Source organism: Pristiophorus japonicus, unplaced genomic scaffold (assembly GCF_044704955.1).
Source record: "Pristiophorus japonicus isolate sPriJap1 unplaced genomic scaffold, sPriJap1.hap1 HAP1_SCAFFOLD_29, whole genome shotgun sequence".
NCBI classification, from domain to species: Eukaryota; Metazoa; Chordata; class Chondrichthyes; family Pristiophoridae; genus Pristiophorus; species Pristiophorus japonicus.
This window is the reverse complement of record NW_027252668.1, coordinates 6,580,683-6,594,948: the sequence shown is the minus strand read 5'-3', so window position 1 is coordinate 6,594,948 and position 14,266 is coordinate 6,580,683. Positions and strand designations below refer to the sequence as shown.

The window sequence follows — 14,266 nt, the reverse complement described above, 5'->3', positions numbered from 1 at the left end:
GGGAGGGGGTAAAGGGAGGGAGGTGATAGGGAGAGGGAGTGGCGAGGGGAGGGGGGTTAGAGGGGGTGGGAGAGGGGTAGGGGGTTTAAAGGGGGAGAGAGTGGCGAGGGGGTTTAGAGGGGGAGGAAGGGGGGGGAAGGGGGTTGGGGGGCAGGACGGGGTTAGAGGTGGAGGGTGGGGGTTAGAGGGGGGAGGGAGGGGAAGTTAGAGGGTGGGAGGGGTTAGAGGGGGAGGAAGGGAGAAGGAGGGTTAGAGGGCGGGGTTAGAGGGCGGAAGGGAGGGGGGGTTACAGGGGGCAAGGGAGGGGGGGTTAGAGGGGGCAAGGGAGAGGGTGTTAGTGGGGGCAAGGGAGGGGGGGTTAGAGGGGGCAAGGGAGGGGAGGGAGGGGGTTAGATGGGGTGGGAGAGGGAAAGGGGGTTAGAAGGGGGATGGAGGGGGCATTAGAGGGAGTGGGGGTTAGAGAGGGGAGGGAGTGGGGGTTAGAGGGGAGGGAGGGGGAGGGAAAGGGGATTAGAAGGGAAGGGAAAGGGTATTAGAGGGGGAGGGGGTATTAGAGGGGGAGGGGGTATTAGAGGGGGAGGGGGTATTAGAGGGGGAGGGGGGATTAAGGAGGGAGGGAGGGGTGAAGGGGGATTAAGGAGGGAGAGGGTGAGCGTGTGGAGGGAGGGAGGGAGGGGCGATGGGAGGGTGTGGAGGGAGCAGGAGTGGCTGTTTAGGGGAGGCAGGAAGGGGCAAGGGAAGGGGATGGAGGGAGGGGGTTAGAGGAGGGAAGGAGGGGGAAGGAGAGCGGGGTTATAAGGGTGAGGGCAGATGGGGGGTTAGCGGAGGGAGGGGGTTAGAGGGGTGGAACGAGGACTTCGAGGGAGAAAGAGGAAGTTGGGGGAGGGGCAAGAAGGGGTTAGAGGGAGGGAAGGGTTAAGAGAGGGAAAGAGGACAAACATTTCCTGATCCCTCCCTCATTCTCTCCTCAACACCTTGAATTTAAAATTATCATACTAGTTTTCAAATCCCTTCATGGTCCTCGCTGTTACATTTGTAATCCCTTGGGAGCACAGGTATTTAAGGAGGCCTCACAGGTTGGAGAGGCACTCTGGAGACCTGCAATAAAAGACTATGGTCACACTTTACTTTGAGCTCACAGTGTTCAGTCTGACTCATTCTCTATACACAACACTCACCCTCCCTATCTCTGTAACCTCCTCCATCCCCTGCAACCCTCCCTATCTCTGTAAACTCCTCCAGCCTCTACAACCCCCAAGATCTCAGCACTCCTCCAATTCTGACCTCTTGTGCATCCCCCCAATTTCCATCGCGCCACCATTGGTGGCCGTGCCTTAGGCCTAAGCTCTGGAATTCTTTGGCTAAACTTTCCCGCGTCGCTCTCCTCCTTTAAGACGCTCCTTAAAACCTCCCTCCTTGACCAAGCTTTTGGTCACCTATCCCTAATATCTGCTCGTTGCTCGGTGTCAATTTGTGTTTAATAATCGCTCCTGTGAAGCGCCTTGGGGCGTTTTACCAAAGTTAAAGGCACTGTCTAAATACAAGTTATTGTTGCTATGGGAGACCAACTTGGCTCTACCTGGGCCCGAGGCCTCAGGGCTGACCCCTGACCTGCCTGACCCCTAACCTGCCATGACCTATGATGCAGTACTGACCCCTGACCCGGACTGACCCCTCACACCAGGCTGACCCCTGGCCCGGCTACTCGGGGTGCCCTCTGACCCTGGGCAGCCCCCTGGCCCAGCACATCGTCATGACCTCTGACCCAGTACTGACCCCTGACCCGGTGTCCTGGGATGACCCCTCACCCCATACTGACCCCTGACCCAGTGCCCTGGGCTGCCCCCTGACCCTGGGCTGACCACTGACCCAGTACTGACCCCGATCCCAGGCTGCCGCCTGACACGGATTCCTGTGCTGAACCGGCGTCCCAGGCTGCCCTCTGACCCCGGGCTGCCCTCCTGACTGGGCTTCCTGTGCTGACCTGGTGTCCCGGGATGCCCCCTGACCCCGGGCTGCCCACACTGACCTGGCTGTATCTGGCACTGACTCCGCTCCTTTGACCATGGTAGATGTAGACACTCCCGTGATGCTCGTCCTCCAGCGGGGCTCCGACTGCCACGTCTCCCAGCCCGTCCCCGTTCAGGTCTCTCAGCGCCGCGATGGAGCTCCCGAACCGGCCCAGATCATTCCCCTCGTCCCCACGGAGGGTCCCGGGGCAGGAGAAGCTGCCCTGGGGAGAGAGAGAGAGGGTCAGAGTGGGGAGAGAGAGAGAGAGTGAGAGAGAGTGTGAGAAAGTGTGTGTGTGTGAGAGAGAGAGAGGGGGATAGACACAGACAGACAGAGAGAGGTTGAGAGAGGGAGAGAGATAGATAGAGGGAGAGAGACAAAGAGAGAGAGAGAGGGTGAGAGAGAGAGAGAGACAGATAGAGAGAGATGGTGAGAGAGTCAGAAAGGGAGTGAGAGACAGAGACAGAAAAGGAGTGAGCAAGAGAAGAGGTAGAGTCAATGGTAATTTCCCCCTCCCTTACTTTCTATCTCACTCACTGGCTCACTCCCTCACTCCCTCCCCCTCTTGCTATCGCTCACTCCGTCCCTCACTCATTCCAATCCTATCTCACTCATTTCTTACTTTATCATCTCACTCCCTTCCCCTCCCTCACTCCCTTTCCCTCGGACACTCCCTCCCTCCCTCACTTCCTATCTCACTCACCGCCTCCTTCCCACTTTCACTCATTCCCACCCTATCGCACTCATTCCTTCCCTATTTACCTCCCTGGCTCCTTCCCTTGCTCCCGCCCTTGTTCCCTCCCTCAGTCTACCTCGCTCCCCTTCTCTCCCCTGCCCTCTCTTCACCTTCCTCCACTTGCTCCCTCCACTCTCCTCCCCCTCGCCTTCATTCTTTCCCATACTCTCCCCTTTCCTCCCCGTTGTGTACAATGGGAGTGAATGAGAAGGGATTGAGTTCATTGGGATTGTGTACAATGGGAGTGAATGGGAAGGGGTTGGGTCCATTGGGATTGTGTACAATGGGAGTGAATGGGAAGGGGTTGGGTCCATTGGGATTGTGTACAATGGGAGTGAATGGGAAGGGGTTGGGTCATTGGGATTGTGTACAATGGGAGTGAATGGGAAGGGATTGAGTTCATTGGGATTGTGTGCAATGGGAGTGAATGGGAAGGGGTTGGGTCCATTGGGATTGTGTACAATGGGAGTGAATGGGAAGGGGTTGGGTCCATTGGGAATGTGTACAATGGGAGTGAATGGGAAGGGGTTGGGTCCATTGGGATTGTGTACAATGGGAGTGAATGGGAAGGGGTTGTATCCATTGGGATTGTGTACAGTGGGAGTGAATGGGAAGGGGTTGGGTCCATTGGGATTGTGTACAGTGGGAGTGAATGGGTAAGGTTGTATCCATTGGGATTGTGGACAATGGGAGTGAATGGGAAGGGGTTGGGCCCATTGGGATTGTGTACAATGGGAGTGAATGGGGAGGGATTGGGTCCATTGGGATTGTGTACAATGGGAGTGAATGGGGAGGGGTTGTATCCATTGGGATTGTGGACAATGGGAGTGAATGGGAAGGGGTTGGGTCCATTGGGATTGTGTACAGTGGGAGTGAATGGGAAGGGATTGGGCCCATTGGGATTGTGTACAATGGGAGTGAATAGGAAGGGATTGGGTCCATTGGGATTGTGTACAGTGGGAGTGAATGGGAAGGGATTGGGTCCATTGGGATTGTGTACAGTGGGAGTGAATGGGAAGGGATTGGGTCCATTGGGATTGTGTACAATGGGAGTGAATGGGGAGGGATTGGGTCCATTGGGATTGTGTACAGTGGGAGTGAATGGGAAGGGGTAGAATCGTGATCCTTACCTGGGGAGACATTGTACAGACGATCACTATTCCCCCGATCCCATGGTCATGATACAGCGGGGCTCCAATCAGGAGTAAATCAGTCTCTCCGTCTCCAGTCAGATCCACGGTGCACAGCTCAGAACCAAAGTACGATCCAATCTGGAACACAATTGGGGAAATAGTCAGTACTAGAGCTGTAATAGTGGGGATTTCAACTACCCCAATATTAACTGGGAAAAAGCAGTGTGAATGGTACAGAGGGTGCGAAATTCCTAAAATGCATTCGGGGAACTTCTTTAGTCAGTATGTAACAAGCCCAACGAGGGAGGGGCGATTCTGGACTTGGTTTTGGGGAGGAGCAGGTGGAAGGGGTATTGGTGGGAGAGCATTTTGGTGCTGGTGATCATAATTCAGCAAGATATCGGGTAGTTATGGAAAAGGACAAAGGTGGACCAGGAACGAAAGTTCTCAATTGGGGTAAAGCCAATTTTGCTGAGCTGAGAGGGATTTGGCCAAAGTGGACTAGAAACGACTACTTGATGGTAAATCAGTGTTCAAGCAGTGGGAGGCATTCAAGGAGGAAATCCTGAGGGTACAGAGTAAGTATGTTCCCTTAAAAAAGAGAGTGGAGCTAACAAATCTAGAGCTCCCTGGATGTCAAGGGACATAGAGGGTAAGATAAAGAAAAAGAGGGAAGCTTAGACAGATGCCAAGAACCCAACACTGCAGAGACTCGAGGAGTATAAGAAGTGCAGGAGGGCAATTAAAAAATAAATCAGGAAAGCAAAGAGAGAGCATGAAATAATGTTGGCAAGTAAAATCAGGGAAAACCCAAAGATGTTTTATAAATACATTAAGTACAAGGATAACCAGAGAAGGAGTAGGGCTTATTAGTGATCATAAAAGAAATGTGTGTGTGGAGGCGGAAGATGTGGGTATGGTTTTAATGAATACTTTGCATCTGTTTTCACAAAAGAGAGGGATGATGCAGACTTTGCAATGAAGGAGGAGGAATGTGAAATATTAGATGAGATAAACATAGTGAGAGAGGAAGTATTAAGAGGCTTAGCAACTTAAAAAATGTGGATAAATCCCCAGGCCTGGATGAAATCTATCCCAGGCTGTAAGAGAAGCAAAAGAGGAAATAGCAGAGGCTCTGAGCTCATTTTTCAATCCTCTCTGGCTACAGGTGTGGTGCCAGAGGACTGGGGGACTGCTAATGTTGTACCTTTGTTTAAAAAGGGAGAAAGGGATAGACCGATTAGTTACAGGCCAGTCAGCCTAACCTCAGTCGTGGGAAAATTATTGGAAAAATTCCTGAGGGACAGGATAAATGTTCATTTGGAAAGACATGGATTAATCAAGGACAGTCAGCATGGATTTGTTAAGTAAAGGTCGTGTCTGACTAACTTGAGGAGGTAACCAGGAGGGTCGATGAGGGCAGTGCGTATAATGTAGTGTATATGTATTTTAGCAAAGCTTTTTAATAAGGTCCCACATGGCAGGCTGGTCACAAAAGTAAAAGTCCATGGGATCCAGGGCAAATTGGCAAGTTGGATTACAAAATTGGCTCAGAGGCAGGAAGCAAAGGGTAATGGTTGATGCGTGTTTTTGTGACTGGAAGGTAAAATCCAGTGCGGTTCTGTAGGGCTCAATGCTGGATCCCTTGCTTTTTATGGTACACATCAATGATCTAGACTTGACTATAGGGGGTATGATTAAGAAGTTTGCAGATGATACTAAAATAGGCTGTGTGATTGATAGGAAAGAAGAAAGCTGCGGACTGCAGGTAGATATCAATGTACTGGGCAGTGGGCAGAACAGTGGCAAATTTTAATCCAGAGAAGTGTGAGGTAATGCATTTGGGGAGGGCTAACAAGGAAAGGGAATACACATTAAATGGTAGGACACTGAAGTGTAGAAGAACAAAGGGACCTTGGAATGCAGGTCCACAGATCCCTGAAGGTAGCAGGCCTTGTAGATCAGGTGGTGAAGAAGGCATATGGAATACTTGCCTTTATTAGTCAAGGCATGGAATACAAGAGCAAGGAGGTTATGCTTGAACTGTATAAAACACTGGTTAGGCCGCAGCTGGAGTACTGCGTGCAGATGTGGTCACCACATTACAGGAAAGATGTGATTGCACTGGAAAGGGTGCAGAGGAGATTTATAAGAATGTTGTCTGGACTGGAGAATTTTGGCTATGAGGAAAGATTGGAGATGCGGAGTATGTTTTCTTTGGAACAGAGGAGGCTGAGGGGAGAACATATTGAGGTGTATAAAAATATGAGGGGCCTGGATAGAGTGGATAGGAAGGACCTGTTTCCCTTGGAGAAGGGGTCAACAACCAGGGGGCATAGATTTAAAGTAATTGGCAGGAGGTTTAGAGGGGATTTGAGGGGAAATGTCTTCACCCAGAGGGTGGTGGGAGTCTGGAACTCACTGCCTGAAAGGGTGGTAGAGGCAGAAAGCCTCACCACATTTAAAAAGTACTTGGAAGTGCACTTGAAGTGCTGTAACCTACAGAGCTACGGATCTAGAGCTGGAAAGTGGGATTAGGCTGGATAGTTCTGTCAGCCGTCACGGACACGATGGGCCGGAATGGACTCCTCCTGTACTGTAAATTTCTATGATTCTATGAATCGGACAACGACCCCTCCAGCACAGAAGGAGTCAGATCTTTTGCCTCATTACAAGAGCGGGTCAGAGGCTGGGTAGTCTGCATTGAGTGTCTCACCTCCTGACTCCCCAAAGCCTTTCCACCATCTACAAGGTACAAGTCAGCAGTGTGATGGAATACTCTCCACTTGCCTGGATGAGTGCAGCTCCAACAACACAAGAACCTTGACACCATCCAGGACAAAGCAGCCCGCTTGATCTGCACCCCATCTACCACCTTAAACATTCACTCCCTCCACCACCGGCACACCGTACCTGCGGTGTGTACCATCTACAAGATGCACAGCAACACCTCCCAAACCTGCGACCTCTACCGTCTAGAAGGACAAGGGCAGCAGGTGCATGGGAACACCACCATCTCCACATTCCGCTCCGAGTCACACTCCCTCAGTACTGCCCCTCTGACAGTGCAGCACTCCCTCAGTACTGCCCCTCTGAAGTGCAGCGCTCCCTCAGTACTGACCCTCTGACAGTGCAGGGCTCCCTCAGTACTGACCCTCCGACAGTGCGGCGCTCCCTCAGTACTGACCCTCTGACAGTGCAGCGCTCCCTCAGTACTGTCCCTCTGACAGTGCCCCCTGACCCACACTGACAAGACCTATCATACCCAACAGTGCCTACCTGCTCTCCTGGGATGTGCTGCCCATCCTCCCAGCTGCCGTTCACTCCTTGCCGGAAGACGATCACCTCCCCTCTGTGCTGATAGCGAGGGGCTCCTGCAACGTAGAACACCTCCCCGGACCGAGTGGCCTCCTGCACAGAGTATCCTGTCGGATCAGAGTGGAGTATTTGATGGGACAGTGTACAGGCAGCTTTACTCTGTATCTAACCCCCTGCAGTACCTGTCCTGGGAGTGTTTGATGGGACAGTGTAGAGGGAGCTTTACTCTGTATCTAACCCCGTGCTGTAGCTGCCCTGGGAGTGTTTGATGGGACAGTGTAGAGGGAGATTTACTCTATCTAACCCATGCCGTACCTGCCCTGGGAGTGTTTGATGGGACAGTGTAGAGGGAGCTTTACTCTGTATCTAACCCCGTGCTGTAGCTGCCCTGGGAGTGTTTGATGGGACAGTGTAGAGGGAGATTTACTCTATCTAACCCGTGCCGTACCTGCCCTGGGAGTGTTTGATAGGACAGTGTAGAGGGAGCTTTACTCTGTATCTAACCCCGTGCTGTACCTGCCCTGGGAGTGTTTGATGGGATAGTGTAGAGGGAGATTTACTCTGTATCTAACCCTTGCTGTACCTGCCCTGGGAGTGTTTGATGGGGACAGTGTAGAGGGAGCTTTACGCTGTATCTAACCCGTGCTGTACCTGCCCTCGGAGTATTTGATGGGACAGTGTAGAGGGAATTAAAGTGGAGCTTACCTAAGTAGCTGTTTCTGATATATTTGTCGGCGCTGGAGATGTTGATGAAGATCTGTTTGTGTCCTCGGTAAAGCAGTAATCCTCCGCTCCAACCATACGCACCCAGGGATCCCAGTACCACTGTATCCTGAAACATAGACAAGTCCTTGAGATGTTGCCCCTGTCCTGTGCTTGGTGTTGACCCCAGTGGTTTCGTGACCTGCATCCCAGGGGTGCCTTCTCGACCCCCACCGCCCCCCAAATCCCAACACCTTTACACTGCGCACCAAAGGACACAAAAACCTGGAGACTCCTCAGCTTATGTGCAGAGAAACCAGTGTCAGTGCTCACACCGTGTGTGTATTTGATCAGTGTCAGTGCTCACACCGTGTGTGTATTTGATCAGTGTCAGTGCTCACACCATGTGTATATTTGATCAGTGTCAGTGCTCACACCGTGTGTGTATTTGATCAGTGTCAGTGCTGACACCGTGTGTATATTTGATCAGTGTCAGTGCTCACACCGTGTGTGTATTTGATCAGTGTCAGTGCTCACACCGTGTGTATATTTGATCAGTGTCAGTACTCACACCGTATGTATATTTGATCAGTGTCAGTGCTCACACCGTGTGTATATTTGATCAGTGTCAGTGCTCACACCGTGTGTATATTTGATCAGTGTCAGTGCACACAGTGTGTATATTTGATCAGTGTCAGTGGTCACACCGTGTGTATATTTGATCAGTGTCAGTGCACACACCGTGTATATATTTGATCAGTGTCAGTGCTCACACGTGTGTATATTTGATCAGTGTCAATGCTCACACTGTGTGTATATTTGATGTCACACCATCATAGAAACATAGAAATTTACACCACGGAAGGAGGCCATTCGGCCCATCATGTCCGTGCTGGCCGACAAAGAGCTACCCAGCCTAATCCCACTTTCCAGCTCTTGGTCCGTAGCCCTGTAGGTTACGACACTTGAAATGCATATCCAAGTACTTTTTAAATGTGTTGAGGGTTTCTGTCTCTACCATCCTTTCAGGCAGTGAGTTCCAGACCCCCACCACCCTCTGGGTGAAGACATTTCACCTCAAATCTCCTCTAAACCGCCTACCAAATACTTTAAATCTATGCCCCCTGGTTATTGACATCTCTGCCAAGGAAAACAGATCCTTCCTATCCACTCTATCTCGGCCCTTCAGAATGTTATGCATCTCAATGAGTTCTCCCCTCAGACTCCTTTGTTCCAAAGAAAACAAACCCAGCCGATCTAATCTTTCCTCATAACTAAAATTCTCCAGTCCAGGCAACATTCTCGGAAATCTCCACTCGACCCTCTCAAGTGCAATCACATCTTTCCTGTAATGTGGTGACCAGAACTGCACGCAGTACTCTAGCTGTGGCCCAACTCATGTTTTAGACAGTTCAAGCATAACCTCCTTGCTCTTATATTCGACGCCTCGGCTAATAAAGGAAAGCATTCCATCTGCCTTTTTAGCTATCTTATCGACCTGTGTATTTACTTCGAACGTTTCAGGTTAATTAGGCCATTCGGAAAAAAGCAAACCAAGCACTAGGGTTCATTTCTAGAGGGATAGAATTGAAAAGCAGAGAAGTTGTGCTAAACTTGTATCGAACTTTGGTTAGACGACACTTGGAGCACGGTGCACAGTTCTGGTCTGGTTAGACCACACTTGGAGCACAGTGCACAGTTCTGGTTTGGTTAGACCACACTTGGAGCACTGTATTCAGTTCTGATCTGGTTAGACCACACTTGGAGCACTGTGCACAGTTCTGGTCTGGTTAGACCACACTTGGAGCACTGTGTACAGTTCTGGTCTGGTTAGACCACACTTGGAGCACGGTGCACAGTTCTGGTCTGGTTAGACGACACTTGGAGCACGGTGCACAGTTCTGGTCTGGTTAGACCACACTTGGAGCACTGTGTACAGTTCTGGTCTGGTTAGACCACACTTGGAGCACTGTGCACAGTTCTGGTCTGGTTAGACCACACTTGGAACATTGTGCGCAGTTCTGGTCTGGTTAGACCACACTTGGAACATTGTGCATAGTTCTGGTCTGGTTAGACCACACCTGGAGCACTGTGTACAGTTCTGGTCTGGTTAGACCACACTTGGAGCACTGTGCACAGTTCTGGTCTGGTTAGACCACACTTGGAACATTGTGCATAGTTCTGGTCTGGTTAGACCATACTTGGAGCACTGTGCACAGTTCTGGTCTGGTTAGACCACACTTGGAACATTGTGCATAGTTCTGGTCTGGTTAGACGACACTTGGAGCACGGTGCACAGTTCTGGTCTGGTTAGACCACACTTGGGGCACTGTGCACAGTTCTGGTCTGGTTAGACCACACTTGGAACATTGTGCATAGTTCTGGTCTGGTTAGACCACACTTGGAGCACTGTGCACAGTTCTGGTCTGGTTAGACCACACTTGGAGCACTGTGCACAGTTCTGGTCTGGTTAGACCACACTTGGAGCACTGTGCACAGTTCTGGTCTGGTTAGACCACACTTGGAGCACTGTGCGCAGTTCTGGTCTGGTTAGATCACACTTGGAGCACTGTGCACAGTTCTGGTCTGGTTAGACCACACTTGGAGCACTGTGCACAGTTCTGGTCTGGTTAAACCACACTTGGAGCACTGTGCACAGTTCTGGTCTGGTTAGACCACACTTGGAACATTGTGAAAAGTTCTGGTCTGGTTAGACCACACGTAGCACTGGGCACAGTTAGAAACATAGAAATTTACAGCGCAGAAGGAGGCCATTTCAGCCCATCGTGTCCACGCCGGCCGACAAAGAGCTGCTCGGCCCTTGATCAGCAGCCCGAAAGGTTACATATAAACCTATGAACAATGACGGAAAGGCAAAGAGCGCCCAGCCCAACCAGTCCGCCTCACACAACTGCGACACCCCTTATACTGAAAACATCTACACTCCAGCCCAACCGGAGCCTTGTGATCTCCTGGGAGAGGCAAAAACCAGATTAAAACCCAGGCCAATTTAGGGAGAAGAAATCTGGGAAAATTCCTCTCCGACCCATCCAGGTGATCGAAACTAGTCCATGAAATCACCCATATTCTATTCCCTGCAGGACTTCCCATTGTATCTGCGCCGTCCAACAATAGGTCATCCAGTTTAATCCCAATTACCAGCTCTAGGTCCGTAACCCTGCAGGTTACGGCACTTCAAGTGCCCATCCAACCATCTCTTAAAAGTGGTGAGGGTTTCTGCATCCACCATTCTTCCAGGCAGCGAGTTCCAGATCCCCACAATCCTCTGCGTAAAGAAGCTCCTCCTTAAATACCCTCTAAACCTTCCACCAACCACCTTAAAACTATGCCCCCTCGCAATAGATCCTTACTTTCCACTATGTCCAGGCCCCTCAATATTTTGTACTCCTCAATGAGGTCTCCTCTCAACCTCCTCTGTTCCAATGAGAATAAACACAGCCTATCCAATCTATCCTCATAACCAACATTTTCCATTCCAGGCAGCATCCTAATAAATCTCCTCTGCACCCTCTCTAGTGCCATCATGTCCTTCCTATAATACGGCGACCAGAACTGCATGCAATACTCCAGCTGAGCCTAACCAAAGTATTATACAATTTCAGCATAACCTCCCTGCTCTTATATTCTATGCCTCGGCCAATAAAGGCAAGCATTCCGCATGCCTTCTTAACCACCTTATCCACCTGGCCTGCTACTTTCAGGGATCTGTGGACAAGCACTCCAAGGTCCCTGAAAGAGCACTGTGCACAGTTCTGGTCTGGTTAGACCACACTTGGAGAACTGTGCACAGTTCTGGTCTGGTTAGACCACACTTGGAGCACTGTGCACAGTTCTAACCTCGATCTTACAAAAATGCACTGGGGAAGGTGCAAAAACTATTTACAAAGATGCTACCAGAACTGAGAAGTTATTCTTGTCAAGAACGATTGAATAGGTTGGGCCTCATTTCTCTAGAAAAGAGAAGGCTGAGGGATGATCTGATAGAGGTCTTTAAGATTATGAAATAGTTCGATAGAGTAGACGTGGAGAATATGTTTCCACATGTGGGGCGAGAACTATGGGCCATCAAGATAAGATAGTCACTACTATACCCAACAGGGAATTCAGGAGAAACTTCTTTACCCCAGAGAGTGGTGAGAATGTGGAACTCGCAACCACAGGGAGTGGTTGAGGCGAATAGCACAGATGCATTTAAGGGGAAGCTCGATAAACACATGAGGGAGAAAGAAATAGAAGGATATGGTGATGGGGTGAGATGAGGAGGGGTGGGAGGAGGCTTGTGTGGAACATAAACAGCGGCACGGACCAGTTGGGCTGAATGGCCTGTCTCTGTGCTGTCAGACTGTGTAATTGTATCTGTACAAGAGACACTGGAGCCTGTGTGTTCTGTGTTTAATCGCACACCCTTGTAGCACTTTGACTCACCGATGTCAGGAGAGAGCTGAAACCTTCCTGGCTCATCTCATTCACAAAGGAAGAGGTGTTCACTATTCCCTGAGCCCCTGTCAGAATTGGGAATAGGAAGAATCAGATTTTAGTGTGAGAGTCTGGAATTATCCTGGCATTTCAGTCCTGGTGTGAGTCTGGAATTACCCCAGCATTTCAGTCCTGGTGTGAGTCTGGAATTACCCTGGCATTTCAGTCCTGGTGTGAGTCTGGAATTACCCTGGCATTTCAGTCCTGGTGTGAGTCTGGAATTACCCCAGCATTTCAGTCCCGGTGTGAGCCTGGAATTACCCCGGCATTTCAGTCCCGGTGAGAGTCTGGAATTACCCCGGCATTTCAGTCCCGGTGTGAGCCTGAAACTACCCTGTCATTTCAGTCCCGGTGTGAGTCTGGAATTACCCCGGCATTTCAGTCCTGGTGTGAGTCTGGAATTACCCCGGCATTTCAGTCCCGGTGTGAGTCTGGAATTACCCTGGCATTTCAGTCCCGGTGTGAGTCTGGAATTACCCCGGCATTTCAGTCCCGGTGTGAGTCTGGAATTACCCTGGCATTTCAGTCCCGGTGTGAGTCTGGAATTACCCTGGCATTTCAGTCCCGGTGTGAGTCTGGAATTACCCCGGCATTTCAGTCCCGGTGTGAGTCTGCTGTGTTCAGGGACCAGAGTGTCAGCCGTGTCTCAGGGGTCTCATTCTCTATCTCTCACACTCTCACACACCCTCACTCACTCTCTCTGTGTCTCTTTCTCTGTCTCTCACACACTCTCACTCTCTGTCTCTCACTCGCTCTGTCTTTCTCTCACTCTCTGTCTCTCACACACTCTCACTCTCCGTCTCTCACTCGCTTTGTCTTTCTCTCTCTGTCTCTCACACTCTCTCTCTCCATCTCTGTCTCTGTCTCTCTCCTGCACCTTCGATAGCGAAGATCTTGGCCTGCAGCATCTCCTGGATGGTCCCCAGTGCTGCGTAGTTCTGCACGGAGAAGACGGTGTCATTGGTGGAGTTAGAGGCGATGAGCGTCAATTCCCGCCGTCCATCCGCGCTCTGAAAGTCGGGTCCCACCTGACCCGGGGGGGGGGGGAGACATAGTGCGAGACGGTCAGTGGCCGGATTAAAGCACCCGCATTCCCCTCCCGACCCCCTCACCCGGAGACACTACCCCCATTCCTCCTCTCCCATCCCTTGTCCCCCCATTCCTCCTTTCCCATCCCTTGTCCCCCCATTCCTCCACTCCCATCCCTTGTCTTGTCCCCCATCCTCCTCTCCCATCCCTTAGCCCCCCATTCCTCCTCTCCCATCCCTTAGCCCCCATTCCTGCTCTCCCATCCCTTGTCCCCCCCATTCCTCCTCTCACATCCCTTGTCCCCCCATTCCTCCTCTCACATCTCTTGTCCCCCCATTCCTCCTCTCACATCCCTTGTCCCCCCATTCCTCCTCTCCCATCCCTTGTCCCCCCCATTCCTCCTCTCCCATCCCTGTCCCACCATTCCTCCTCTCACATCCCTTGTCCCCCATTCCTCCTTTCCCATCCCTTGTCCCCCCATTCCTCCACTCCCATCCCTTGTCTTGTCCCCCATCCTCCTCTCCCATCCCTTAGCCCCCCATTCCTCCTCTCCCATCCCTTAGCCCCCATTCCTGCTCTCCCATCCCTTGTCCCCCCATTCCTCCTCTCACATCCCTTGTCCCCCCATTCCTCCTCTCACATCTCTTGTCCCCCCATTCCTCCTCTCACATCCCTTGTCCCCCCATTCCTCCTCTCCCATCCCTTGTCCCCCCCATTCCTCCTCTCCCATCCCTGTCCCACCATTCCTCCTCTCACATCCCTTGTCCCCCCATTCCTCCTCTCCCATCCCTTGGCCCCCCCATTCCTCCTCTCACATCCCTTGTCCCCCCATTCCTCCTCT

General features: G+C 51.3%; 1 protein-coding gene across 9 annotated transcripts in view; it reads right to left on the bottom strand.

Moving 5' to 3' along the window:
- The window catches only part of LOC139248256 (integrin alpha-X-like), a 230,761-nt gene that overhangs the window by 41,419 nt on the left and 175,076 nt on the right, over positions 1 to 14,266 (bottom strand). For 8 of the 9 annotated variants that reach the window (XM_070872018.1, XM_070872014.1, XM_070872013.1 and 5 more), the window contains 6 exons: positions 13,274 to 13,424; positions 12,346 to 12,422; positions 7,903 to 8,029; positions 7,159 to 7,304; positions 3,877 to 4,017; positions 2,030 to 2,233 (listed from right to left, as the gene is read on the bottom strand). In XM_070872018.1, the coding sequence (XP_070728119.1) occupies positions 2,030 to 2,233; positions 3,877 to 4,017; positions 7,159 to 7,304; positions 7,903 to 8,029; positions 12,346 to 12,422; positions 13,274 to 13,424 (846 nt within the window). The remainder of the gene's footprint in view (positions 1 to 2,029; positions 2,234 to 3,876; positions 4,018 to 7,158; positions 7,305 to 7,902; positions 8,030 to 12,345; positions 12,423 to 13,273; positions 13,425 to 14,266) is intronic. The other variant, XM_070872020.1, reaches the window with a different exon arrangement.